This window comes from Lupinus angustifolius, unplaced genomic scaffold, assembly GCF_001865875.1.
Source record: "Lupinus angustifolius cultivar Tanjil unplaced genomic scaffold, LupAngTanjil_v1.0 Scaffold_147_10, whole genome shotgun sequence".
Lineage (NCBI taxonomy): Eukaryota > Viridiplantae > Streptophyta > Magnoliopsida > Fabales > Fabaceae > Lupinus > Lupinus angustifolius.
The window spans coordinates 1-26,947 of NW_017725768.1; the positions used below are offsets into that span (position 1 = coordinate 1).

At 34.4% G+C, this 26,947-nt stretch overlaps 1 protein-coding gene across 2 annotated transcripts; it reads right to left on the minus strand.

The window, feature by feature from the left end:
• Positions 1 to 5,371: 5,371 nt before the first annotated feature.
• On the minus strand, positions 5,372 to 8,240 carry LOC109340182 (G2/mitotic-specific cyclin S13-7-like). 2 transcript variants are annotated; one of them, XM_019577778.1, is made up of 9 exons: positions 8,091 to 8,240; positions 7,499 to 7,637; positions 7,153 to 7,213; positions 6,819 to 7,049; positions 6,606 to 6,731; positions 6,262 to 6,510; positions 5,997 to 6,155; positions 5,693 to 5,871; positions 5,372 to 5,611 (listed from the first exon to the last, which is right to left on the minus strand). In XM_019577778.1, exons 1-9 carry the CDS (start codon positions 8,131 to 8,133, stop codon positions 5,476 to 5,478), a joined length of 1,323 nt encoding a protein of 440 aa, XP_019433323.1. In that variant the 5' UTR covers positions 8,134 to 8,240; the 3' UTR covers positions 5,372 to 5,475. The 2 variants fall into 2 exon arrangements, with proteins under 2 accessions (XP_019433323.1, XP_019433324.1); XM_019577779.1 differs by having other exon boundaries at positions 7,499 to 7,619; positions 8,091 to 8,207.
• Positions 8,241 to 26,947: the final 18,707 nt, after the last annotated feature.

Genomic DNA, 26,947 nt, shown 5'->3' on the forward strand with positions numbered 1-26,947 from the left:
AGTAATTAGGGAGTTATCTCCCTTTTTCATCCATACATACGCGCCACTAGGTATACCATATTTTATAATATAACAAGAGTAGGAAGTGTGGCCATGAGTGCCACAATAAAAGCATATAGGGACATTTTTATTAAAAAATTTCTTATTTTGCCGATTAATAGGTCTCCTATATGGTCTTCTTCTACGTGAAGGGAGAATATACCCTAGCTCGATATGGTCACCAACATTCCTGGTTTTACTAAGCATAATGTCTAACATGTTTTGACTCTCTGTGAGTTTTGCGAGTTTTTCAATTCATCTCAAATTTTCATTTTTCAAATCATCGCAAGAGTTACAGACAGCTGGTTGACATAAATTATTATCAGAGCAATTGCATGCATTACAAGAATAGATCAAATCTAATGTTTCATTTTCCAATTTTAGTTCATCTAATTCTTTTTGTAATGAGACTATTTTTTGTTCATTTAGTAGGATTACTCTTTTCCTATCGCAACTAATCCTAACTAGTTTCTTTAACTCATCACGCAATTCGACATACGCATTATACAATTCCTCATAAGGTGGAGAGTCATCAGATGAAGTAGATGAGGTGTCATAATATACCTCATTATTTACCGTTTTGAATTTGAGCAGAAGGCATCATCTGTTCTCGTCATTAAGCATAGTTTTGTTGTCTCTTCTTCATCTGAGGTGTTGGATGTCGTGTCCTCCTCTGGTACGTCCCATACTATGTAAGCTTTCATCGATTTGAAATCCCGAGGAGTGCTCTTATCTGAATCAACCTTCTTGAGGTCAGTAGGACATTCGAACCTCATATGTCTTGGCTTACCACATTCATGGGAAGTGAAGCACTCTTTACTATTGCCATGTCTGGTCGACTCTCACGCTTCTTTCTTCTGGAAACGTTTGAAGCCTCCTTTCTTTAGAAATTTCCTAAATTTGCGTACGAGAAGGCTCAAAGTTTCTTCGTCTATATCTAAATCAGATTCATCTTCTTCTCTCTCTTCTGTGGATTGAGATGTTGTTGCCTTGAGAGAAATACTTTTCTTTTTGCGATCTGATTCTTCGTCCATAGTCAGGCATTCAAGCTCCATTTTGTGCTCTTGGAGTTTTCCGAATAGTGTCGCCAAAGGCATGGAGTCAAGATCCTTTGATTCCATAATAGCTGTTACTTTTGGTTGCCATCTCCTGTCAAGACAGCGTAAAACTTTGTTAGTAAGCTCACCTTTGTTAAACAATTTATCCAAGACAACTAAATGGTTAACTATATGAGTAAAACATTTTTGCATATCACTAATAGATTGATTTGGTAACATATGAAATAACTTATATTCATGTATCAGGGCATTCAGCCTGACACGCTTGACTTTGCTAGTGCCTTCGTGAGTCACTTATAAAGTGTCCCACATTTCTTTAGCATTTTGGCACTGCGAGACCCAAAAGACCTCATTATAGGATAAGGCCGATGTGATGATATTTTTGGCACGCAGGTTATACTAAACCTTTTTGCGTTCATCATCGATCCATAGACTTTTAGGTTTATCTTCCGGTTCATCATCCACTAAATGTTGTGGAACGAAGGGCACGTTGACTACGGATTCCCAAATATCCGAGTTGATGGCCTCTATAAAGATTTTCATGCGAACTTTCCAATAGGCATATCCTTCGCCACTGAATATGGGAGGGTGGTTAATGGATGCGCCATCACCGCAAAAGAGATTGGTGGAACCCATTTAATTTCCCTAACGGATCACGCGGATACGGTTGAGCTAGCATGGCCTACCAGCTCTGATACCACTTGATCAGTGACAAAATACACCTAGAAGGGGAGGGGGTTGAATAAGTGTCACGGTTCCCACTTACCGCTATTTGCACCAACGCCGTGTTCTGGAAATTTACCCAGTTAATCGATTAAAGCTATGACTTAATTGATTAAGTCACATAGAAATTGCAGTTGCTGACTAGCTCAATTACACAACCAATTACAGATTATACAGAATTGATTTAGCATATATATTTGAACACAAATGATCTTTATTTGACAGTAATGCTATATTCAAAATATCAGCTTCAATAAGCAATTAAAAGATACTAAAAACAGTAAAGAGATGAGGGAAAGAAACAGCCTACAACAAGGTTTTTATACTGGTTCGTTTAGCGGTCCACTGCAAAACTACATCCAGTCCTCCCTTCTAATCCGAGAGATTTTTCTTCACTAAAATTGAAACCAATGTGCCTTACAAACACACTTCCAATTACAAGACATTGAACGCTCCTTTCTTGAGTTCCCAGAACCTATACCTTGGTTTGACCTTACCCAATCGCATAGGAAAATCTTTCCTATGATCCAGCCCCAGCCAAGAGTATGGTCTAAACTCAAGACCTCCAAGTCTTGGTGAAGACTCTCTGATCTCTTTGGTGGTACGACACCAAGAGACGATTTCCCCTTAATAGATCTCTAAACAATAGTGAAAGAATCATGCAAGAACAAGATAAGATGAAGAACACGTTTGATAATATGCAATGGATGACATGTTAATCTTAAGCATAATACTATCTCATTCTAATCTCACATGCAATTCCCTCTACCTATATGACATACATTGAACATGAAAATACACAACCTTGCAATTCTAATATGAATGTATGAATGTACCAAATCGTATTTGAAATCTGTTAAAAAAACAGTTTATATAGAAAAGTTGTTTTCACCCAGTTAATCGATTAAGTTACCTGGTAATCGATTAACGGGCTGTTAGAGAGTAACTTAAATCTGTTTTTCAGTTTTCTATTGAAACTGTTAAAACTGTTTTCACGTTAATCGATTAAAGCTTTACTTAATCGATTAACTAGCGTATTTTCAATTAAGATGTTAAGTGGTAAACTACATGTATGTTATACTTATCAACTATACATATTTTACCTTTATGTTATGCCTAAAATGCACAAATAATATGTATGATTAATGCATGAACATATAATAAATTAGATGGCATGTCTCATGTAAATGATATAATAGTTTTTAGACTTTGTGAGATTTGCATCTAGGTTTACCTAACCTAGACTCAATAACTAAGACACGTCTAAGACTCTAGTCTAGACATGAAGCTCTTGAATCTTTGGCATGTTGATTTGTTGAGTTGTCTTTAAGCTTTCACTAAGTCATTTGTCTTCATCAAAACATAGGCAAGCATAAGTGATCTCTTGACACATTACTTTTGTAGATCTGCTATCAATTAATATCCTTCATTATGACGTCGCAGACACGTCATTAGGATATTCACTTCTCATGTCAAATGAGATCATTCTCTCAACATCTAGAGAAATATTGTAAACAACTATCTTAGGGCCAAACTCAACACCTTGGTCCTTATCTTCATCTTGACCCAAATCCAGAACATGAACTTCTAGGGTTATGGATCAACATATATTGCTCCCACCATAATTTTGCCATGTTTTCTTTTCCAATTTATCTATTTTATCCTCGCGCAATACGTTTGAGACATCTTGTCGAGCCAACATACCTTCACCCTCTTTAGCCGTTATTTGGCGTCTGAGTTAAGAGGCATCTACCAATTGATTACGGTACTAATTTTTGGTGCAGTAGAAGCGACCGTTTGGGTAATTTTGTATTTATTCAAGTGTGACGTCCCACATTGGATATGTGGGAAGGAACGAAAAGGTTTATAAGTAGAAAAGGCCTTTGGAACTAAGGCCTTAAGGTTTTGGTTCAAGACGTGGTGTCTCACTTGTGGCTCTCAACTCTTCTCATACCCATTAATAATGGAACTCCCCAGTTGTTGGAGGCTCCTCGATTACAGTCTAGTCCAACAAGTGGTATTAGAGTCTATGGTTCGATTGGGACATAGTGGGCTTAAGGGGGAGTGAACCGGAAAGTGTGTGGTACCCACACTTGACGGAGAAATTGTTGGGTTTATTCAAGTGTGAAGTCCCACATTATATATGCGGGAAGGAGTGAAAGGGTTTATAAGTAGAAAAGGCCCATGGAGCTACTACCTTCAGGTTTTGTTTCAAGACGTGGTGTCTCACTTGTGGCTCTCCATTCTTGCCGTACCTTAGTAACAATGGAACTCCTTGTTTGTTGGAGGCTCACCGATCGCAATCTGGCCCAACACTAGCATTGGCCACAAACAATCAAATAAAGTACATATTATAACTAGAAGAGAGCGCATTGCATATAGGGATGGCAAAAATACCCACCACGTGGGTACTCACTAAAATATCTGCAACGAGTGTCCATAAAAATAGCTTATGGATGGGAGTAGGTATCATGATATCCGTCCCACGGGTACCTGCATATTTATAAATTTATTTTTTAATTAAATAATATATATATATATATTAAATTTTTATTATTATTTTATAATTATACTATTTATTTTTATATTATTTCACAATGGGTTTTAGTGAATGAAATATATGATAAATTTAACATGTACATAGATTTTATTATTCAGGTAATAATTATTGGATATGTATTGATTATTATAAAATATATAAATATATATTGAAACTTAAAAATTTATGGGGTACCCGCAAATATTCGTTACCCGTACGGATACCCGTAAATAATGCAGGTTGGGTACGGGAAAACACTACCTTATACCCGTTCTGCCCGATTGCCATCCCTAATTGCATAGCATAGGTTGAGTGGGTGTGTTTTCAACGAAGGAAATGAGAAGTTGAGTGGGTTTGTTATGCTATCATTAATGTTTAAATTTTAATTAAAATTAGATATTTATTGTGTTATCAAAATTTTATTGTTTAATTTTACCTACTGTCTTCACACAACTTTTTTTTTTAATTGATGTATCGCTTCTATACTAAATTCAAATTCTAACCCATGTCAAATAAAAAAAATTAAAAATCTAATTTTTATATTATTCACCTTATATTTCTGTACCGGAGGGTCTTCCAAAATGTTATAAAATATATCATCCCAAATAATGTTTGCTTCTACCAGCAAAGATGTTGCCTCTTGTTCGTTGAGTAGCATCTCAACTTAGTGTGGGAGCTAATGTGGAGAAGTTTTCAAGCTGCAATATGTCACAATGTGGAGAAGTTTTCAAGCCTGGACAATGTTATAAAAAGGATCACCGAATAACTTCAAATGTTTGTTTATGCATTAAATCAAATCCACTTCCACGCATGGTTAACTGCTATCTAAAATTCTGATCATTCATAGGTTGTTTTCCTCTTATATTTTCCAAAATGTATACACAACAGGGTATATAATTGCCTGGACATTAATTATAAAAAGCATCACCAAATAACTTCCACACATGTTTATGCTTACTATCTAAAATTATGATCATTTAGTAAAATTGTAGGTTGCTAACAATGGTTAGTACTCATTGAGAAAAAACAACATGAGAGGGAACAACAATAGTTGCAAATGTAGATTATATGTTGGTTTCAACTACAGTAGTTAAATCAATCCCTCCCCTTCAAAACTCAGACAATGAGATTTTTAGCTGGTGAAAGAAAAGCTACAGCTCCTCTCTCTGGATCCGAGTACTTTCTATACAAAACTTTAAGCTTTTCGCCCCCAATTGTGGAATGGAAGCTCACCAAAAGCTGGGCACAATTCCTGTTTTGTAAAACATAACATCATTTAGAATCGCGAAATAATCAAATAGATAAAATAAAATCTCAGGACTTGTGTACTTACATGAGTTGTTTCTCGGAGTAACCAGTGTGTAGCTTCAGTGTCTCATTCCAAATGGGAGTTTTGTTCAAAGTGCATCTAGCTGCAAAGACTGCTGAGGCAGCAACCATTGAGGGACAGTACATTAAGGTGGCATAATGCATCATTCCCAACTCCGAAAGAAAATGAGCCATGTTTTCCAACTGCGCAATTCAAATAAATCAAGTTTTTCAGGCATAGATAATATCAAAATGAAAAGTTAAGCAACAATCACACACATATATATATACAATATACTATATTTTGAATAAAATGTAACTTCACTCACCTCTTGGTCTGGAACCGATGCCTTGATAAAACGAACTAGGAAAACATAAGGTGTTGGCACGGTCAGAGTCCATTCCAGCTTTCCGAGGATGATTTTTTCCATCGCTAGTATCTCTTCATGAATGAATGCTCTATCTGAGAGGCACACAAAGTCATGCACCTGAAGGAAAAAACAAGTATTATCATCAATATAGATAAATTCATTTGACATAGACTTCAAAAAAGTACTAAAAGTTGAGGAAATATTGAACAATTATTATTAGTACCTCAGGGGGCCAGATTTCTTCATACTTGGATGCCATGAGCATGGCACTGATGCCAACCAATTGCAGTTCCTTCCTTGGCACTGTCTTAACGGCTAAGAACCGATCGATTATGTTGATTGTCAGGTATAGGGTTTCAAGTGAAAGGTCAAATTTGGTGTGGACATCTATCAGCCAATCAACCAATATGGCTCTCATCCTCTCATTTATCTCTGGCTGTGAGTCCATATACTGATGCGGCCGGCTCTCGTTCTTCACGCATAGTAAATAACAAATGATTATAATGTCATTCATCAGTTATGAGTTATACAAAAAAAAAGATTTAAAAGGTAACATGTATGATATACCTCTGCCAGCTTATAGAACTTGTACATATCTTCAATATATTCTACAGCTGCAAGTTCATTACCAGAATCACCAGCATCAATGTCAATAATCTGCTCCTTTGGTTTTTTGGTCAATCCACATGCTGCCTGCAATAGAGAACCACAACTACTTGTAAGTAAAGACACGACAACATGGTTCAAATTTCAAACCCATTGAGGGATATTTTTATCAACCTTGCTTCTAGCAGTGAGGACTGACGTAAGTGTCTGTGATTTCTTTTTCTTCTCTCCACCATCCTTTTTCTTGTGTTTTTGGACCTCTTCAGCTGGATTGATTTCAATGATTTCATGAGGCTTTGGTTTTGCAGTGACTTTCTTCTCAGCAGGTTTTGGTGCCACTCTTTTAGCAACAATTCCATCAGCAACATTAGGTTTTGGATTAGCCACATTAGGAATAGCTAATTTCTGCAATAAAAATCAATAAATAGAAAGCAATTATAAGTTATAACCTGCTACTGCAATTGAAATTGAAACAATTAACCAAGTGGATAAGAGATTGAGTATTGACCTTGTTATTTTCAGCATCAGCTGCAGCTTGTGCATTGGCAAGTAGTTGTGCACAAAAACTCCTACAAGAATCATAAAAATATCATATTAAAATAGAAAAATAGGGATAACAAGAACAGAAAAAAAAAACTCCTTAAAGAACAAAACAAAAAAAAGAGAGTTTTTGCACATAATTATTACTAAAATAAGATAAATTACAATTATTACTTTATATTGGTTTACTTGAATACTTCTCCATTAACTATCCAATTTTACTCTGCTTTGTTTGTAAATATTTAAGAAAAATAGATGTTAAAGTATTTTTTTTATTAACAAGAACAAGAGAAACAAAAGAAAGAGAGGGGTACCTTGTGATGGGGCGATTGGGTTTGATCTCTACTCCTTTAACAAGATCCAAGTTGCCAATATCACCCAAAGCTTTTCTGTTCTTCCCATCTACAGCACCATTCTTCTTTTGCTCCTTCCCTCCTCCTACAACTTCCTCACCTATTGCAAAAAATAAAACCCAATATTAATATCTTTGGTTTAAACACAGATTCGCGTTTCTCATGCACCTCATTCACACCACTGTTAGTCTCGGCAACATGGATCAAATGACGCCATAATGAATCTCAGTAACAAATCAAAAAGATATTTTTAGCTCTTGGGTCCTTAAAACTTATGATAGAAATCCCAATAATTGAAACAATTTGCAGGTCCCAAGCAAGATTACTCTATTTTAATATGTGACTGCATTTTTTAAATTGCAATCCACACCACAGTTGATCATAATATTGCAGTTGCAATTTTCCCTAATTTAGAACAGTTATGGGATAAATATAACTAGAGGCAAAAGAAACAAACCCAGAACAAGATTATAATCTTAGAACACATTTGGACATAGAAAGGAACCAATAAGAACATAATAAAAAGAGAGAACGTCAAAGAAATATAGAATACCTCTGGCTTGTTGTTGAAGCGGAACGATGGGTCTGGAAGCCATTACTTTGTTCGTGTCTTGAATGAATGTCTCTCTTAGAAGAAGCAGTTTTCTCTTGGACACAGTCCCTTTCTCTCTCGTTCTCAATGAAGATGAAGAGGGAGTAGTTGAAAATCCCTTGTCTTATTAAGAGCTGAAGGATACAACGCTTCTCAACCTCAACGGTCGAATTTTTACATGCATTCTAACCGTTGGATCATTTCAAATTAATCAAATGGTGGAGAGCGTTGCTATGGAGAATTGTAGCCGTTGGTGAATAAAAAAGCATAGATAAACATATATAATAAGACATAATTTGTATACTTTTATTTAAAATAATACTTAAAAATTTAATTGTATAGGAAGTGTGTACCATAAAACAACATATTTTTTGTCTCATAATTTGTGTTACCTCATGTATCATTAATAAAAGTATAATATTTGATAATCATAAACTCATTATACAAACAAAATATGAGTTTTATATACTTTATTATATCATCTATAATTTATATTTGATAATCATACACTCATCATTGTACTAACTATGTATAAGACTTTACATTAATGACATATATATATATATATATATATATATATATATATAGTAAAGTTTAATATCTATTCACACATATTATATTATTATGAGTGTAATATTTATACAATTTCAATATAAAAATCAGTATATCGTCTACTATTCTAAATTATTTTTCTTCAAGAATGAATGATGATCAAATATAAATAATAAATAATACAATACATAAAACTTATACATTTTAGATGCCTATATTTTTTTCAATTTTATATTGAAAGTTAATCATATATGTTAATTTTATTTAAGAAACAATAATCCTAACATTATACAAAAGTCTGGTACCTGTCAATCAATAGACTATGTTGTTATAAAATAATAATTATAACAATAGGACAGGCAAATGCATTAACATGAATTAGGCAAATGCATTAACATGTTATACTAGTTTGTTATATAATATTCACATTAACATGCATTTGCATGTTATACTAGTTTGGCAAGTTAAAAAAAAAAATCAAAAACTCTCCAGTTGCCGATTTAGGGGCTAGAAAAAAAATAAAAAAAAATAAAAGTATAAAACTCCTCCCCCATTGACGATTTAGGGGGGAGTTTAAAAAAAATTATATTGTAATAAAACTCCCTCCCCAGTGCCGATTTTGGGGGAGGAGAGAAAAAAAAATTACAGAAATCGGCAATCCCATTGCCAATTTCTAAAAAGTTATACTAGTTTGGTAATTTTTCTAAAAGGTGCACCAAAACCGTAATTTTTCGGTCAAGGTGCACCACATGTGTAAATTTTCCCATTAACATGAATTGTCTGAATAATGTTGATTTATTGATTGATAAGAATAAATTTGATGCAAATACATTAATTTAATACATAAAAGCAATATGTATAACTTTTAAAGGAAGAATTTTTCACCAAGAACAGAGGGGAAATGCTTTTTTATATATTGATCCCGTAAATTAATAGATTTATTTAAAATCATTTGGAAAGATACTTTATTAAAATTTTAACTAACTATAAAATATAGATATATTATGTTATGGCCATTCACCATTTATATATTATTAAATAAAAGTAATATGGTGAATTATCTTATAAAAAAACACCGAATAAATTTTGTAATATTTTATAATTTAGGACACAAATAGAAACTGAGTGCAAACTGGACACATTGGGCACACTAAAAAGCCAACACAACCTTCAAGCCGAATCTTTTTATATTGTATCCATGCGTTTTATTTTATTCTGAAAGGTTTGGAGAATGTGCAAACAGCAGCACACTAGTCTTTTACTATATTCTTTTGTTAACAAGATATTGATCTACTAGTTTAAGGTTCATTAAATTTTTAGGATAATCAGAAAGTCATAAATTTGACTTATGTGAGTAACATTTGTTGAAAGAGACAGTTACGTTCTCAAAAAGAATTAATTTCTTATTTAAGAAAGATAAAATAATATCCTTAGTAGCACCAAAAAATATTATTTTAATAATATATGTGATATTTTGAGAATTTCATCATTATTGACCTTGTTTGACTGAAATTAGGTTCAGAGATTAGCAAATTTTCTTTTAGTCAAGAATAGCTAACTATCTAATGATAATCTATAATGTAAAATTCATATACAGTTAATATATTATTTACTATTCATTTGTATTATTTTTTCTAAAAATTAATGATAAATAAAAATAAATGGTGTATGATGAACTCATAGTGTATAAAAGTCTTACTTTGTCAGTGTATAAATCTTTTTTTCTTAAATTAATTTAATTTGTCACTTGAAATCATATTATTCAATATTTATTGATAAAATGCAATTTTTTATGATATGTTTATGAGTTGAGTTTTAGTGGAAAAATAATATCAGACTTTGGAGTCATCTTATTAATATATTTTATAGCTCTTAACCCTTTTTTTTCTTTCCTTATATTTCAAAACTCATTTCTCAAATAGAATTTAACTAAAATAAATTTGAGTTTGCCAATGAAAAAATAATTGCTGAAAAGCCTTACCTCTAATGAAATTTTTACTACTCCCCTCCAATTATTTAGAATCCAGTCTCGGCTAACAAAGGATTTAAAAAAAATTAAAGTAAATATAAACATTCAGTTTGGTTTTTTAAAAATGGAAAAACTCAAATTGGTCTCATAAAATTTTAAATATGAATCAAATTAATTATCTTTTAGTATGTTTTGCAAAATGTGATAGAACTAATTTAACTGTAAAAAAATTAATTTAATTAGATTTTTTAATTTTTGAGGGATTAAATAGGTGAAATAAAAAATAATAAGAGAGATTGAGTATTTACTAGGGAAAAAAACTATCACCTTAACAATTTCAACTCCAATTGGTTAACTAAAAACACGTTGATAAGGGTAAAAATAAAAATAACAATGATGTGACTTGTAAACCTTTTTGTTCTACTTTTGTGATTCAATATAGTTATTATAAAAGTATCAATTATAGTAATCATACTATTAATATTACTGATAACAATATATATGTAAAAGGACAATTTATGAAGTTTTTGGTGAAGTTATGTAACATTATGTATATATTTATTGTAAAGTCTTACATTTATTATTTTCAAAGCTGTGTCCATATGATTGTGCCTTATACCATTTTTGGGTTTAATGCTCCACATTACTGTTTGGGATCAACAACTAACAAACATATTGTGAGTATCTTGCTTGTATTACATATGGAAGATCTTCACCATTAAATCTTATATTTAAATTACCAATATTAGAAGATACACATACACTTTTTAAGTAATCAAACGATTTTCAAAAAACAATTTAAACTTGACCATTTATATATGGTATATTGCTGTTAGGAATGGTAACGGGGCGGGTCGAGACTGGATTTGCATATACCCTAACTTAAATCCGAAATTCAAAACCTAAAACCAAACTCAATGGAGTTGAAAATAAAGATATCATCCTCGAACCTGTCGGGTTTTAGGTAACCCGAACCTGAAAAAAATCCGAAAATTATATATGTACTAAGGAAAATATGATATCATTTTCGTTTCATTTTTCTCTAGCATTTCTATTTTCTCTTGTATTATTTCATTTCTTTTATGTTTGAAGATCCAATAGTATGTAAAGTAAAATTAGAAATTAAAAACAATGGACACATGATAAAAATTTCAATTTTAAATTGAATTACATTACTTCGGGGTGAGTTCGGGTTAGGGTCTTTGCTCTATCAAACCCGAACCCAAAAAATTAAACCCGGGTAAAACCCGAACCCAATCACATCCTGTTTTCCCCGTTAATTTCGAGTTCGGTTCGGGCAGATACCCACAGATTCGGTTTTCATTGCCATCCCTAGTTGTTGTACCTTCCGAACTTGTTATGTAAGCACTTGCGCTTGTACCTGGAGATGTATTTGCTATCATTTAGTTACAAGTAATTGTACTATTAAATGTTAGTAATTATGGACAAGTGTCAGTTGGGCGAATTTCCTCCAGCCTAAACAATTCTGCAGTCATACAATATACTATTCCATACTCTATTCTTTTCTCATCAAATATCTCATTTAAAATTTAATAAAAAAGAATCTACTTTCCGAAAAAATCATGCTCAAACGTTTTGTTTCTTGAGGAAAGTGATTCATAATCTATTATCCATTATTATTAAATAACATTATTGGTTTTCAAATTGAATCATTTTCACAAAGTTTATTTCTCTATGTAATTTTGTTTAGATGACAACCTATTAGGGTGGTTGCCTTGTTTGGATCGTATCTTGGTTGAAAGTCTAAAACTTTGATTGGAATGTGTGCATGGTGTTGGAGTTGATTCCATTTTTGGTTTATTTTGTGTGACTTCGTGAAGTTGAGATGGTTAATGATTCAGTGTTTAGGTCAAGAACATTCATTGGGGGTATGAAGGATGAATGGCGTCACAAACACAAAGTGTTTGATAATCCTGTGAAGCTAGGAGAGCACTCACTAACCATAAATGAAATTCCAAATAAAAATTAACTTGTTTTATTCAAGGTGTTCACAGGGAGGGAAGCCCTTAGCTTCCATGAAAAGATGACTAACATTTGCATTCAAATTTTGAAAATAAAATCCTATCTAAAACATAGTAAAATCTTCATGGTTCAACTGACTTGACCTTTTGAGATTTGACTTGAATTTGAAGTGCTTGACCGAATTCATATGTCTTGTTTGAATTTGAAATGGCTTGAACAAGTCTTGGCCAAAATCTAAATCACACACCTATCTTGAATTTTGAATTGGTTGGGTCGAGATGTTTGATGTGTTTTGACCGAGCCACTTGAGTGGTGTTTGGCTCATCCTTTTGAACTTGAGATGCCTTAAGTATGGTGGCGGAAATTGAGGTGCGACTAATTTGAATTTCATCTTTTCTTCATGGCAACTTAAATTTGAAAAGCCTTGATTCATGCCTTGCCAAATCAACTAGCTTAATCTTTATGTAAATTTGGTGCTATCCGAATTTGACCACCATATCTTCCCCATGCCAACTTTGATTCAAAGTGGCATGATCTGTGCTAATTGAATTTCATCACTTTATATTCATGCCAACAACTACTTAATTTAGGCCAACTGAATTTGATTCTTGAATTTCATCTTCAATGCCAACTTGAATTTGACCACCCCTAGTCGTGCCAAGGTTTTGAATTTGAATGCCTAGTCGTACCAAGAGTTGTTCCAAGCTTTGGTTTTGAAAATTGAATGCCATCTAGGCTTGCCAATTTGACTTGGCCTTGTCCACATGCCTCTCCTACAATTTAGCCAAAGATAACACACAATTATTTGCTCACAATTAAATTAAAACATTCCTAAAGATAAATAAAATAAATAAGGGGTTAAGTCCTAACTACTTGTGGGTTAAGACACTTCCCACTTATTTTGGATGTAATGACACAACGTGTCATGGTAGATCCACCTCCAAACTATGGCCTCCACATGGGTCCCCATCTTGTGTGATGTAGTGAATGGGCTTGGCTTCCTCCTTGGCCCATTTTGGACTTGACTCCTTGGCCTTTCTAGCCTTTGCCCTGGTCATGGACCCTCCTAGGCCACACAAGGCTTCTTGATGAATCTTGGGCTCCACTAGGTTTACATCATGTTTCATATCTTTTTCATCTCTCCAATTTCATTTTATATTTTCCTCTTCATCTCTCTCATTTCGTTGCATGTCTTCATCTTCATCTCTGCAAAAAGGTAAACTACCAGTTCAAACTTTTGTTTTTCGTTTGAAATAACAGATGTTTGTGTAAGACTAAGATTGCAACTAAGAGGGGGAGGGGGTGAATTAGTTGACTTAAAATTATGGTCACTTTTTCTGCAAAATTAAGAGTTAAGTGCACCGGAGAAGTTATGCATAAAATTAACAAGTAAAAAATCAAGAGATAAAGGAGAAGAGAGTACACCAAAATTTTATACTGGTTCACCTTCTTGTCCACCGAAGGCTACATCCAGTACTCTTGCAACACAAGAGATTTCTTCACTAAATATTATGAGTTGTAATTACAATATCTCACTGTGAGACTTCTATGTATCTTACACACTCAATAATACTTATATCACTTTTGGAAACACCTTTTCCAAGTGACTCTATCCCCTTTCTTATCACACCCTTGTGAAAGAAAGTAATTTGCAATAACAATAAAGAATATACAACAATGCAAGGATTGCCTATACAAGTATGAAATATAATATCACTTGAAATCCAATAACTCTTTTGTATTCTAAGTAATAATGCTCTTATAGTTTGTAAAACTTTTGAAACACTTTACTTAAACCAACTCAGAAAATTCACCTTGAAAGTTTAAGAACAAGTTGCAATAAGTGCAGAAAAATGTTTTAGAGAATTTTTAGAATTAACTTGAAAGTTTGTGTAAGAGTTGTGTGAGAGTTATATGTATTTTTACATGAGTTTCAATGCCTTTAAATAGGCTTTCTAACCAGCCATAATACTTCTTAGAAAGGGTAGGAATTGATTGTAATGAAACCATTTCATTTGGGATGAAAACCATTCACTTTGAAATCTGAAAACTGGTGCAACAACTCTCAGTAATCGATTACATGCTTCTGTAATTGATTACCCAAACTCGCTGTCCAACTGGGCATTTAAAATTTAATTAGAATAATCAATTATAGCCTTGAGTAATCGATTACCCAACTTTTCCAGAATTGGGTAACTTGTTACCCATATACAGTAATCGATTACTCTGCACAGCTTTTGTTGGATAATTGGTTTTCTCACTCATATAACTTCTTACTTAGATCCAGTAACCTGTTAGACACCATTTTTGAAAATTGTTTTGTTTGTACTTGAAGCGTTTCAATTTTCTTTAAAAATAGTTGGAGCATTACTACTATTGTATATTCAAGAGTATAGGATAGAAATACCTATTTAGACTTAGACTAATTTGTCTTGAAGCTTTGTCTTCTTTGTCTTCATAAGTATTCTTCTTTTTCTTCTTTTTGGTGATGTTGGTGTCTTCATCAAAACCATGTCAAGTTTAGGAGCAAAGATTTTCTTCACAATCTCCCCTTTTTGATGATGACAAACCAATATCTTTATTAATAGTGTAGTTTTCTGAGAGCAACATACTTTAAGATATGTTAATATGACTTGAGTATGCTCCCCCTATTTTGTATGCTCTCCTTTTCATTTGGAGTTATGTGCCTGAAATAAATTTGATAGAAAATACATTTCTCCCAACTTTTCTCCCTCTTTTGACTTCATCAAAAAGTAGAAAACCCTATAGTTTCCAGCATAATATATATATGTATATATATAAATATACAACATACAATATGTATATGACAAGCATAAAAGTAATCATAAAAGAATATCACATAATAGAAAGTTAAAACATTGTTGAAACCATAACAACAAAAACAACAAAATAATTGCAAATTGTCCAAATCCAGGAAACCATTACAACCAGAAAATCCTAACAATAAAGATACTCTAAGACTCAGGCTCAGAGTTGTCTTCATCAATGTCCATGCTACTCATCTTAGAAGAGAGACGACAAAGTTTAGCTGGATTTGTTGATTCTGATCATCTAGAGCATCCATCCAGTTAGTGATTTAGCCTCGAAGAGAAAACAACTCATCCATAATCATCTGATTTGAAGGAATGGCAGTAGATGAGGAAGATTGAGCATGAAACTCAGAAGGTTGAGATTCAAGAGGGATAGGAGAGGCAGGTTCTGATTGTTTAGCAGGAGCGGTCGGTCTATCGGTTCTATGCTTATAGGTGCGGTCATTAGGATTGAAAGTGAAGCCCATTTTTTGGATCACGTCCACATCAATATAGCTTTCACGAAGATTAGAGAGACATTGGTTTCACCAGCAGTAGAAACACCGAAATGTTCAAGAATTTTGGTTATGAAGATTGCATAGGGCAAGGGGCTTTGAGTTCCTCGAACAGTCCACATTTGTCTCATTATCATCCGAGCCCAATTGATTTTGATGTTATACTTCATAGCATACATCAATTGAAGTTCTATGTCACTTATTTGAGAGTAGTTTGAAAATTTAGGCAAAATGACATAGCTCAGAAAGTAATGAAGCAAACGGTCCTCAAGTTTAAGATGTCCAGCGGATAGGATATATCTATTCTTAATATCCTTGTTGCTTACACATTTCTATTTTCCCTTTTGAAATTCTGCACAGAGAATAGTAAAAATCTTTTCGATCGTAGTTATCCCATTCATAAACAAGGCCGAAACCCGTTGTGCTACCTTGATTGGATATGTTACATCACAATGAACTAAAAGTTTTCAAATCCAAAACAATGTATTTTCCTTTCATATAGGAAGTAAGTCGGTTTTTCCAGAAGTTCAAGTTGCAATAAAATACTCTGACAAGTTCAGGATAAATATCATTTGATTCATAGCAAAAATCGAAAAGGTTTTGTTGTCGTAAAAGATAAGAGAAAAGAAAATCTTCAAACTCAAAATTTCCTACATTACCTTAGTTTGGAGTAAATATGGTTCGTCCATGAAAATGCTCATCGAAGACTTGGCGTTGTTCATCATTTGTGAGAAGTCTTGCTAAATCCAGAGGGTTAGACTCCAAGGATGAAGTCCGTTGCTTATTTTGAGTCACGTTAGTGCGTTGCTTCTTTGTTATTGAAGAAGATGTCATGGATTGGGTTTTTGAAGGTTTTTAGGTTTTTGGGTTTAGGAGATTTGGTCCACTAAACACGAAATGATGGTATAGAAGTGTTTAGCATTGAAAATGTGATATGAATGGACACAAAAATCACACAAAGCAGATGAAAAATGAAGATTTTAGGGATTTAGAGGGTTGAGCACGAGTTGAGGAAGAAGATGAGTTTGAAAAAAATTGAAAAATGCACAAAAAAACATATATAATTGCATAGAGTAATCGGTTACTCATTTTGTGTAATCGGTTACTCATTTTTAAAAATTTTAAAATTTTCAAAAACCAGGTTTGTGTAATCGATTACGCACCCAGAGTAATCGGTTACTCAAATTTCCTGTTTAACCCTATAATCGGTTACTCTCGAGAGTAATCGATTATTTTTATGCATGCTGATACAATAAAAATGATTTTTAACCCAAAATTTGAAAGTTTTAAACATAAATAAACATTTTTAAGTATAAGTAGGCATGAAATAAACATAATGAAGCACACATATAATCATATAATCGTGTTAAGATAGGTAAGCTTCATCAAGAATGCCTAATTCACGTCTAATTTTATAAAAATGTTATTTAGCCAAGGGATTAGTGAAAATATTTGCTAGTTGGTTATGAGAGAGATCAAATCATACCTCGATACTTTGATATTTCAATGCATTTTCTAGCTTCATATGTATCGATGTAAGTACCAGATCCCATAGGAGTAGCTATTGGCTTGCAATCATCCATATCAAATCTTTTCAACAAATCTCTGCAATACTTGGATTGACTTACAAAAATGTCATTATAAAGTTGTTTGATTTGTAATCCAAGGAAGTAATTCAACTTCCTCGTCATGGACATTTCAAAATCTCCTTGCATCATTTTGCCAAAATCACTACACAAAACTTCATTAGTAGAACAAAAAATAATATCATCTACATAAATTTGAACAAGAAGAGTGTGATGATTTATTTTCTTTATAAAGAGTGTAGTGTCGACCTTCCCTTTGGTGAATCCTATTTCAAGAAGAAAATTGGTTAGACAATCATACCATGCGCATGGAGCTTGCTTCAAGCCATAGAGAGCTTTCTTTAATTTGTAAACATGAGAAGGATGTTTGTAATCTTCAAAACCAGGAGGTTGTTCTACAAACACTTCTTTTTTAATATAGCTAAAAAAAATTTTAATCCATTTAGAAAAACACTCTTTACGTCCATTTGATATAGCTAAAAATTTAAAGAATAGGCATATGCAAGTAGTAGCCTAATAGCTTCAAGTCTATACCTTCTTCCTGATTGTATCCTTGGGCTACTAGTTCCTTTGACATGCCTATTTTTAGGTCTAAGAATAAGTTCTCAAACTTCATTTCTCTCAAACTGGTTTAATTCTTCTTGCATTGCAAGAATCTAGTGTTCGTCCTTGATTGCATCATCAATCTTGGAGGGTTCTACTTGAGAGATGAAGGCCATGTTAAGGCACGCATCTTCTAGCATTAAAGGGGTAGTAATACCCTTGCTAATATCACTAATGATGTTGTTAATAGGATGATCTCGATAGTTCTCCATTCTTTTGGTAAATCAGAGTGAATATGCTCTTCTTGAGAGGATAGACTATCATCCATTTTCAAATGCTCAGATTTAGTTTTAGAATCAATAATAGTCTTTTCATTAGAAGGAGAACTTGGCAAGTCCTCTACATCAAGAGTTAATCCATCCTTTAACACAGGATTGGTTTCATCAAAAGATGCATGAACGGATTCTTCCATGGCTAAAGTTCTTTTATTAAAAACTCTAGAAGCTTTACTCGTAAGAGAGTAGCCTAGGCAGATAGCTTCATCAACTTTTACATCAAACTTGCCTAAGTTATCCTTACCATTATTTAAAACAAAAAATTTACAACCAAATACATGCAAATCAGAAATGTTTGACTTTCTACCTTTAAAGAGTTCATAGGGGTACCAAATAAGTCCATGTATAGTAACTGCAATGGTCTTTCGGAAGAAACCACATGCTTAGGTTTAAAATAAGTTTTTGTTTATTTACCCATTTGACAAGCACTACATAGTTTGTCTTTAACAAACTTCATTTTGGGTAAACCAACAACTAAATCTATCTTAATGAGTTTATTGAAATGGTCCATTTGTATATGAGAAATTCTCCTATGTTAAAGCCATGCATCATGATTATCATTAGAAACAAAACATGTTATTGGTAAAGAGGAGTCTATGTCAATCATATATATTATTTATCCTCTTACTAATGAGTTTAGAGTTTTGAGAATTCTTACTTTCGACGATGCACTTATTTGGGTAGAATGCCACATGAAAGCCTTTGTCACATAATTGAATTATGCTTAGACGATTGTGTTTGAGTACTTCAATATATAATACACCTTCTATGGTTGTTGAGGGTGGCTTGCCAATTCTACCAACTCCAAGTATTTTCCTCTTGTTGTTATCAACATATGTGACATAGCTTTTGTCCCTTGGAGTGAGGACTGAGAACTTGGTTCTATCGCCCGTCATGTGCTTTGAGTAGCCGCTATCCAAGTACCATAAGTTGAAGGCGGCTCTCAACCCATCTAAAATGACCTAGGGGTACACCATATTTTCTAATTATGCAAGTATTTGGTGTATGTCCATGGTTTTTACAATATGTACATTTGGGTTGATGTTTATGTATCCTATATTTATTATTATTATTTTCAAATGCATGAATACTTTGTTTTTCAAAGTTTATCTTAGTTGAGACACTTTGTTTCTTAGAAACATGGCTTTTTGAATAGTTGAGACCTCTTCGGTCTGTTGAGTGTCTTTGATCATTAATGATTTTTTCTAAACTTTTACTACTCTTGTTCATCTTATTAAGTTCAAGACTTAAAGTTGAAACTTTATTTTCAAGAATAATGCAGTTTTGACATGAAGATGATGAGGGTTTGTTTCTATATGCATCTAAATTAGTTTTTGGTTTTAGAAACATTTTTGTGAGTTTAACATATTCATCATGCAATTCATTAAATGCAGTTTGTAATTCAGAAGAATATAGGTAAGTATTATTTACCTATTCATCATCAGAATGATGAGATGCCATTTAGGAAAGATGTGCTTGTTCTTCATTTTCTTGTTCAGAGGCGAAACTAGTATCATTGTCTACCCAAGCAATGTAGGCTCTGTAACACCATGAATTTTTTGTGTATGTTTTATTAATTATTTATTTTATCAACGATTAATTTTAGAAATTAATCGGTATAGATTTAGGCAAAACCATTGTTGAGTGTTAGTCTTGTTTTGTGATTTTATATTTTTTGGTAATTTTTCATAATTTTCTGTGACGAAATGTTTTTGAGCCCGAATAACGTGTTTTTGAGATCCGTAACTCGGAATCGAATTCTGATTGCGCCATTGGCTTTGAAATATTATTTCGAGTCAAGATAGACATTAAGTTCGTCCAGAACACAATTCTAAATATTTTCCACTCCGAATTCCGTTTTTCGAAGTTCTAACCGTAAACAGAAATTAGGAGATTTTTAATATCCGACCGAGTATTAGACGAAAATACTCGGGCATGGTTTAATCGAGAATGTTTCACCGAAAAGGTCACATCACTTTCATGTAAGAGGCTTGCTTGTTAAAGAATAATCTCACTTTTGAAACTATGCCCTTGAGAATTGCGGATCATAGTGTGAAGACATTGTGAGGCAAGGAGATTGCCCTAGTCAAGGTGATCTAGAGCCAATCAAATGGAGAAGATGTGACTTGGGAAGTCGAGGACATCATGAAAGAGTCCTACCCCTCTCTGTTTTCTTAAGAGGTACGTTTAATTTTCGAGGACGAAAATCTTATAAGTGGGGGAGGATTGTAACACCGTGAATTTTCTATGTATATTTTATTAATTATTTATTTTATCAACGATTAAGTTTAGAAATTAATCGGTATTGATTTAGACTAAACCATAGTTGAGTGCTAGTCTTGTTTTGTGATTTTATATTTTGTGGTAAATATTTGTAATGTTATGTGACGAAAAGATTTTGAGCTGCTGTCGGGCCCAAATTCGCCCGAATTCGGCTCAATAATGTGTTTTTGAGTTTTGTAACTCAGAATTGAATTCTGATTGCGCCATTGGCTTCGAAATATTATTTTGAACCAATATAGACATTAAGTTCGTACAAAACATATTTCTAAATATTTTCCACTCCGAATTCCGTTTTTCGAAGTTCTAACCGTAAACCGAAATCGGGAGATTTTTAATATCCGACCGAGTATTAGCCAAAAATACTCGAGCATGGTTTAATCGAGAATGTTTCACCGAAAAGGTCACATCAATTTCATGTAAGAGACTTGTTTGTTAAACAAGCAAAAGTACATACCCTCTTACACAAAATCCCTAAAATCACTCACATATCTCTTACACAAACTACTTTTTGAAAAACCATTGATTTTTCCCCCCAAATCAGATTTCTCTCTTTAAGGAGCCAAACCCTAGCTTAGAAGTAACCCTTGGCATTTCAAACTCTTTCTTCACTTTGCATTTTCTAAAGAACTCTTAAGGTAACCATTATATGCTTATGAAATTTTAGTATAATATTTATATGTATGTTATGAACATTTTCAACTGTTGAATGTTCTAATAATATTCCTAACTCTTTTATGTTTAAAACTCCAAATAGATTTTTTATTGAACTTAGAAAGTTATTTTGAAACCATGAACTCTTTGTGTTCATGGGGCTGTTTTTAATGTTTAGAAAGTTTATATGTTTGTCGGTATTTGAACATGGTTAATGGTGATGGTTGTATATCAAAGGAACCTTTAAGGATTTTTCCTAACCATGCAAAGTTTGGACTTTTCCACTAGTTTTTGGCTTTAAAAACGATAGCCTTGGACAAGTTTAGAATAGTATATTTTTAATGTTGAAGTTTGATTTTGTTTCAAAGGGGATGATTTTGTTATCATAGGAACCTTTAAAGTGTTTAATGATAAGTTGAAAGATCAAAAATTCCTTTGGCATTAGGTCTAAATCTTGGCCTATATGTGTTTAGGAAAAGTTTAGTTTCTAACTTTGAAATCCAAAATGTTTATGGATGAGTTTTGTGAAAAAGTGTGTTTTAAAATATTATGAGTAAAAGTTTGATTAGTAAATGATATTCTTTGACTTCCAAGTTCAAGTAATGATTTGGGATAAAAGATTACTTATATATGTCTTGACTTTATAAACTTAAAGTGTTATGAAGTAATGGATGTTTGATTTGTTATAGGATGAACATTGATAAGGTAAGCTTACTTTGAAGTGGTAAGTGTAACTTAAGAAATGTGGATTTTAAATGTTGTTTTAAGTATGACATCAACACTATTAAGAAGGTGTTGAAATGACCATGAAAACCTATTATGCAAAATATAGAATCTTCTTAAGATGACTTACTTTAAAGTGGTAAGATCAACTTGGGAGATATTGATTTATAAAGTATGGACTTGGATTAACAAACTTACCTTAAAATGGTGAAGTGTGCCTTAAAAAGTCTAGATGAAAATATAAATCTATGAGGTGATAAAAGTGTAAACTTTATTAAAAACTTACCTTGGAAAAACGTAGGAAATCGGGAACAAGACTTTCGAGGATAAAGGATGGTTCAAAAATATGAATCTCGGACCAGATGGATGAAAGTCGTTACGTTCATAAATGGATTAAAAGTGTTAAACAATTTTTTTACTTTAGGATTATCATGTAAAATTGATTCACAAATGACTAAATTGTTTTTGTGTGTTTAGTTTCGAAGCTTTCGAAGTTGGGCGATCAACCCACTCTCTCGTAAAGGAAATCAAGCATGTGACAACCTAAGGCGAGGGAGAATACATCGTGACATAGTGGTATCCGAATATGACACCCGAATCTCCTATACTATCTCAAAAGTTTGGAGTTATATTTGTGTATTAAGAAAACCCGTACTTAATCAAATGTTTGTGTGCATAGATTTTTTATGGATACTTTCTTTAGTTGTATGCTTAGGATAGCTTAAAATGTCAAGGATTGTGGTAGTTATCCATGAAGGAACACCACTCGGGAAACTAAAATGCATTAGGATCGAAAACAATAGAGTTTCGATCCGGTACCCCAAAAGGGCGAGGAAAATGGTCTTGGAAACTGGACCACCTCGCCTGGGTGAGGGAGAAGCAGATAAGAATGGTTCCAATTGGCGCTTGGGCGAGCAACCCCTCGCCTCTGCGAGCCAGCCTCACTTGGGCGAGGGCCAGACATCCTATTTTGGGCGTTTTTGGCGCCCAGGCGACTGTACCTCGCCCGGGCCAGGACGAGACAAGTATTTCGCCAATTTTTGATGGATTTGTCGCTTGAGCGGGAGTCCCTCGTTTGGGCGAGAATCAGGAAGAGAATTGAGTCTGTTTTGATGAGTTTGTCGCTTGAGCGACCTTCTCTCGCTTGAGCTAGAGACATACAATATTTTGTACTGTTTCTGATTGTTTGATTGCTTAGGAAATAGCCCTGGCTTGGGTGTGAAGTGTAGTTATACTTGGGAAAGACCGTGACACAGATGATTGAGTCTGGTGCCCAAAATCGACAAACTTATACAAGCACCTTTGTTCTTGCGCCTATTTAGGGCAAGGTTTCCGACTATGATGTCGTGATTAGGGCAATGCCCAAAAATGATAAAATGATACCATGCAGTGAGGTCGTATGACCGTAAGAGGCTTGGTCATGTGGTCGTCCAGGATATTCAGTGATGGTTCGTATTGCTGGATGAGGATATTCAGTGATGGTTCATATTTCTTGAGAGTGAGTCTATGTGAAAGGAGTACCTTGTATTCTTAGATGAGGTATCATGTTGGATCGTACATTTCTCACAATGAAAACTAGACGATCTCTGATAACCCCTCTTTGCAATCAGGATTGATGAGAGGGATGCCTGGAAAGTGTTTGATACGACACCGTTAGGGCTACCCGCTAGGAGCTATTTCCATTTCTATTTTGCTTTTGATTAGGGTACCTGTGTAGGGTATTTATTTTGTGAGTAGTTTTATTTCGGCGACGATTAGGATTCTGCCTTGTATTTCGTACCAACATTTTCTGATATTCTAATGAAGTATTATTTGAAGTTATATTGAGTTAGTTTTGGTTACCATTAGGTAATGGTTTTTGATTTTCTGCATTGTATGTTACTTAAAATGATGTTCCGAAAATGAAACGAACATAAGGAAATAAATTTTATATTGCTTCATTATTCAAAAAAAAATTACCCATTTTTGAGCAAGATTTTTGGAGTAATTTTCGGGGCATTACAACATGGTATCAGAGCGGTTCTTTTCTATTCGGCCTTGGGCATGGCCTCATATGCATTCTTGTGTAACTTTGTGTGTTTTAAGTGTTTGCTTGTATTGTTCGGTTGGAAATACAACATATGAATAATTTTGATAGAAGAAGTATCGCATACACGTCTAATGTTCAAAGATTTAAGATAGCTGGACGTGGAACTGCTAACTTGGACTTCATGGCTGCAATGACTACATCGATTCAGGGTGTGAATGCTAACTTGCACCAACTAAATCAGCAACAACAACCACCAACTCAAGGATCAACTCAGTATAGGGGCTTGGAAGAATTTTGTCGTCGTCAACCCCCAAAGTTTAAAGGAGATTTTGCACGAGATGCTGCAAATGACTGGATCCAAGAGTTGGAGAGGATCTGTCGAGAACTTATGTGCACTAAAGAGCAGAAGGTCACCTATGTGACCTATATGCTTACTAAGGAGGCTGAAAACTAGTGGGAGTTTACTAGACGCCAGATGGTGCATGAACAACAAGTTATCATCTGGACAACTTTCAAAGATAGATTTCTGTAGAAGTACTTTCCTGCAAATATTAGAACCAAGAAGGAAATGGATTTCTACATCTCAACAGGGAAGCATGACAGTTGGAGAATATGCTGCCAAATTTGAAGATTTGGCGAGATATGCCCCACACTACAACCAAGTGGGGAATGAAAGGTCCAAATGTGCCAAGTTTGAGGATGGACTCAGACAGGACCTGAAGGTGATGTTTGCACATCAACAGGTACCAGATTTTGCAACTCTGGTCAACAGATGCTGACTTTACGAAGAAAGCGTGAAGGCAAGAAATGTGGGGCTGAAAAGTGTTGTACAACCCGAAAATTCCTATGGATCCCAAAGGAATTTTTGGCAAGGACTTGGAATGGGAAAGCCCATGAACCGCAACCAGAAACCCTATTATTTGTCATCAGGGAATCAAAAGAGGAGTTTCAAGCCTTACAACAACATAGGATTCCAACAAGGAAACAACAACAACAACAACAAAATGAGTTCACTAATTGGGAACTCTAACAACAACACACCACCTTGGTGTTCTAAGTGCAAGGGGAAACACTTCAGTGTTAACTACCCAGTGTGCTATCACTACAACCAGCCTGGACACATCAAGTCGACGTGCCCTAAGTCAAAAGGGAAGAAGTGAATATCGTTCAAGTGGCAAGACCTAAGGCCAAAGGAAGGGTGTTCACCATGAGCGGCACTGAGATCGAAGGCAACGACGACCTCATACAAGGTATATGTCGTACTAATGATATTTCTTTATATGTGTTGTTTGACTCAGGTGCGACCTATTCTTTCATATCTAATGACGTTGTCAACTGATTAGCATTACCTATAGCATCCTTATCCTATGACCTAATTGTATCCACACCCACTAATGAACCTGTCATAGTGTCAACTATGTGTTCTTAATGTTCCATAACTTTAGATGACAGAACCTTTGTAGTAGACCTGATATGTGTACCCTTATCTCAACTAGATATCATCTTAGGGATGGACTGGTTGTCTAACAACCATGTTCTTCTGAACTGCTTTAACAAAACAATAATCTTTAGTAACCCCAAAGCCCCATTTAATCTTGTTACAAAACCAAAAGCACCACTACCACTCAAATGAAGGAACTCTTGAAAGATGGAGCTCAAGTATTTGTGATGCTGGCATCATTGGAAAAGAAGGATGGAGAAGAGATTCAGAATCTACCCGTGGTTAGAGATTTCTCTGAAGTCTTCCCGGATGATATTCCTAGCTTACCCCCGGTTCGGGAGATAGAGTTTGCTATCGATTTAGTTCTTGGAACTGGACCGATCTCTATAGCTCCCTTCAGGATGGCTCCATTGGAGTTAACAGAGTCAAAGAAAAATTGGAAGACTTGCTACAGAACCTGTTGGGAACAAGCGAACAATCAAATAGTAAAGAGCATAGAGACAAGAGAATAACACAAGAGATTTGGTAACGAGGTTCGGCCAATTGTGCCTACGTCCCCGGGAGCATTGAGCGGCTACCACTATATATTATTAGAGAATAAGGATTAGTGTTTTACTATTCTTCTCCTTGTTACATTAGGTTTACATAACATCAATATATAAAGCCCTCTACCCCAACCATTTTATATCAGCCCAAGCCCATAACTTGTATTGCTGTTATCTAGAGATATGAGTCATTGCACAACAATCTCCCCCTTGGTGAATATCATCAATCTCCATCTTCCGCCATTGGGTTGGGGCTCATAAGTGCCACCCATACCTAAATTTCATACACTTTTATGGCACTTATCTTAAGCATAATTGAGAAAAACCAACTTAAAACAATACTTTATGTATAAAATATCACAATCTCGTATATTTGTGTGTGTATTTCTTTTTGATGTATTTTGTAGGATTTAGAAAGAAGAAAAGAAGAGAAAAAAGACTCATGGTCAAAAAGAAAAAGAAGTCAAAATCAAGGTGCTCAAGTAGGCAGCTGAGCGTGGACCAAGCCACGCTAAGCTGACCTGGACACCTGCCTAACTTGGACCAAGCTGCTCAAGCAAGCAGCTGAGCGGGCCTACTTGGCCGCTCAGCCTAGCACCAGACTAGTCCTAACACGATCAGAACTCAAGCTTGACACGGTCAGATACGAGTTTGGCACACGCCCAAGCTTCTCAACAAGCAGCTTAGTGGTGCAACGAAGCAGCTCAATGGAGAACCAGACTCCTGCCCAGATCAGCAAGCACCAGGCCACGTCCCAGTCCGGACGGTCAAAGCTACTAAACAATCAGCTTAGCGGTGCAACAAGTGTGCTAAGTGGTGTGCACCCAGACTTGACTTAGCCATCAAGCAAACC

Bases quoted from the DNA above. Each gene is read 5' to 3' on its own strand.
- LOC109340182 (XM_019577778.1), bottom strand. From the start codon at position 8,133: ATGGCTTCCAGACCCATCGTTCCGCTTCAACAACAAGCCAGAG. The intron at 6,156-6,261 runs GTACTAATAATA...TTTTTCCTTCAG, and splicing joins AAGAAATCTGGCCCCCTGAG to GTGCATGACTTTGTGTGCCT. The intron at 5,612-5,692 runs GTAAGTACACAA...TTTACAAAACAG, and splicing joins TACTCCGAGAAACAACTCAT to GAATTGTGCCCAGCTTTTGG.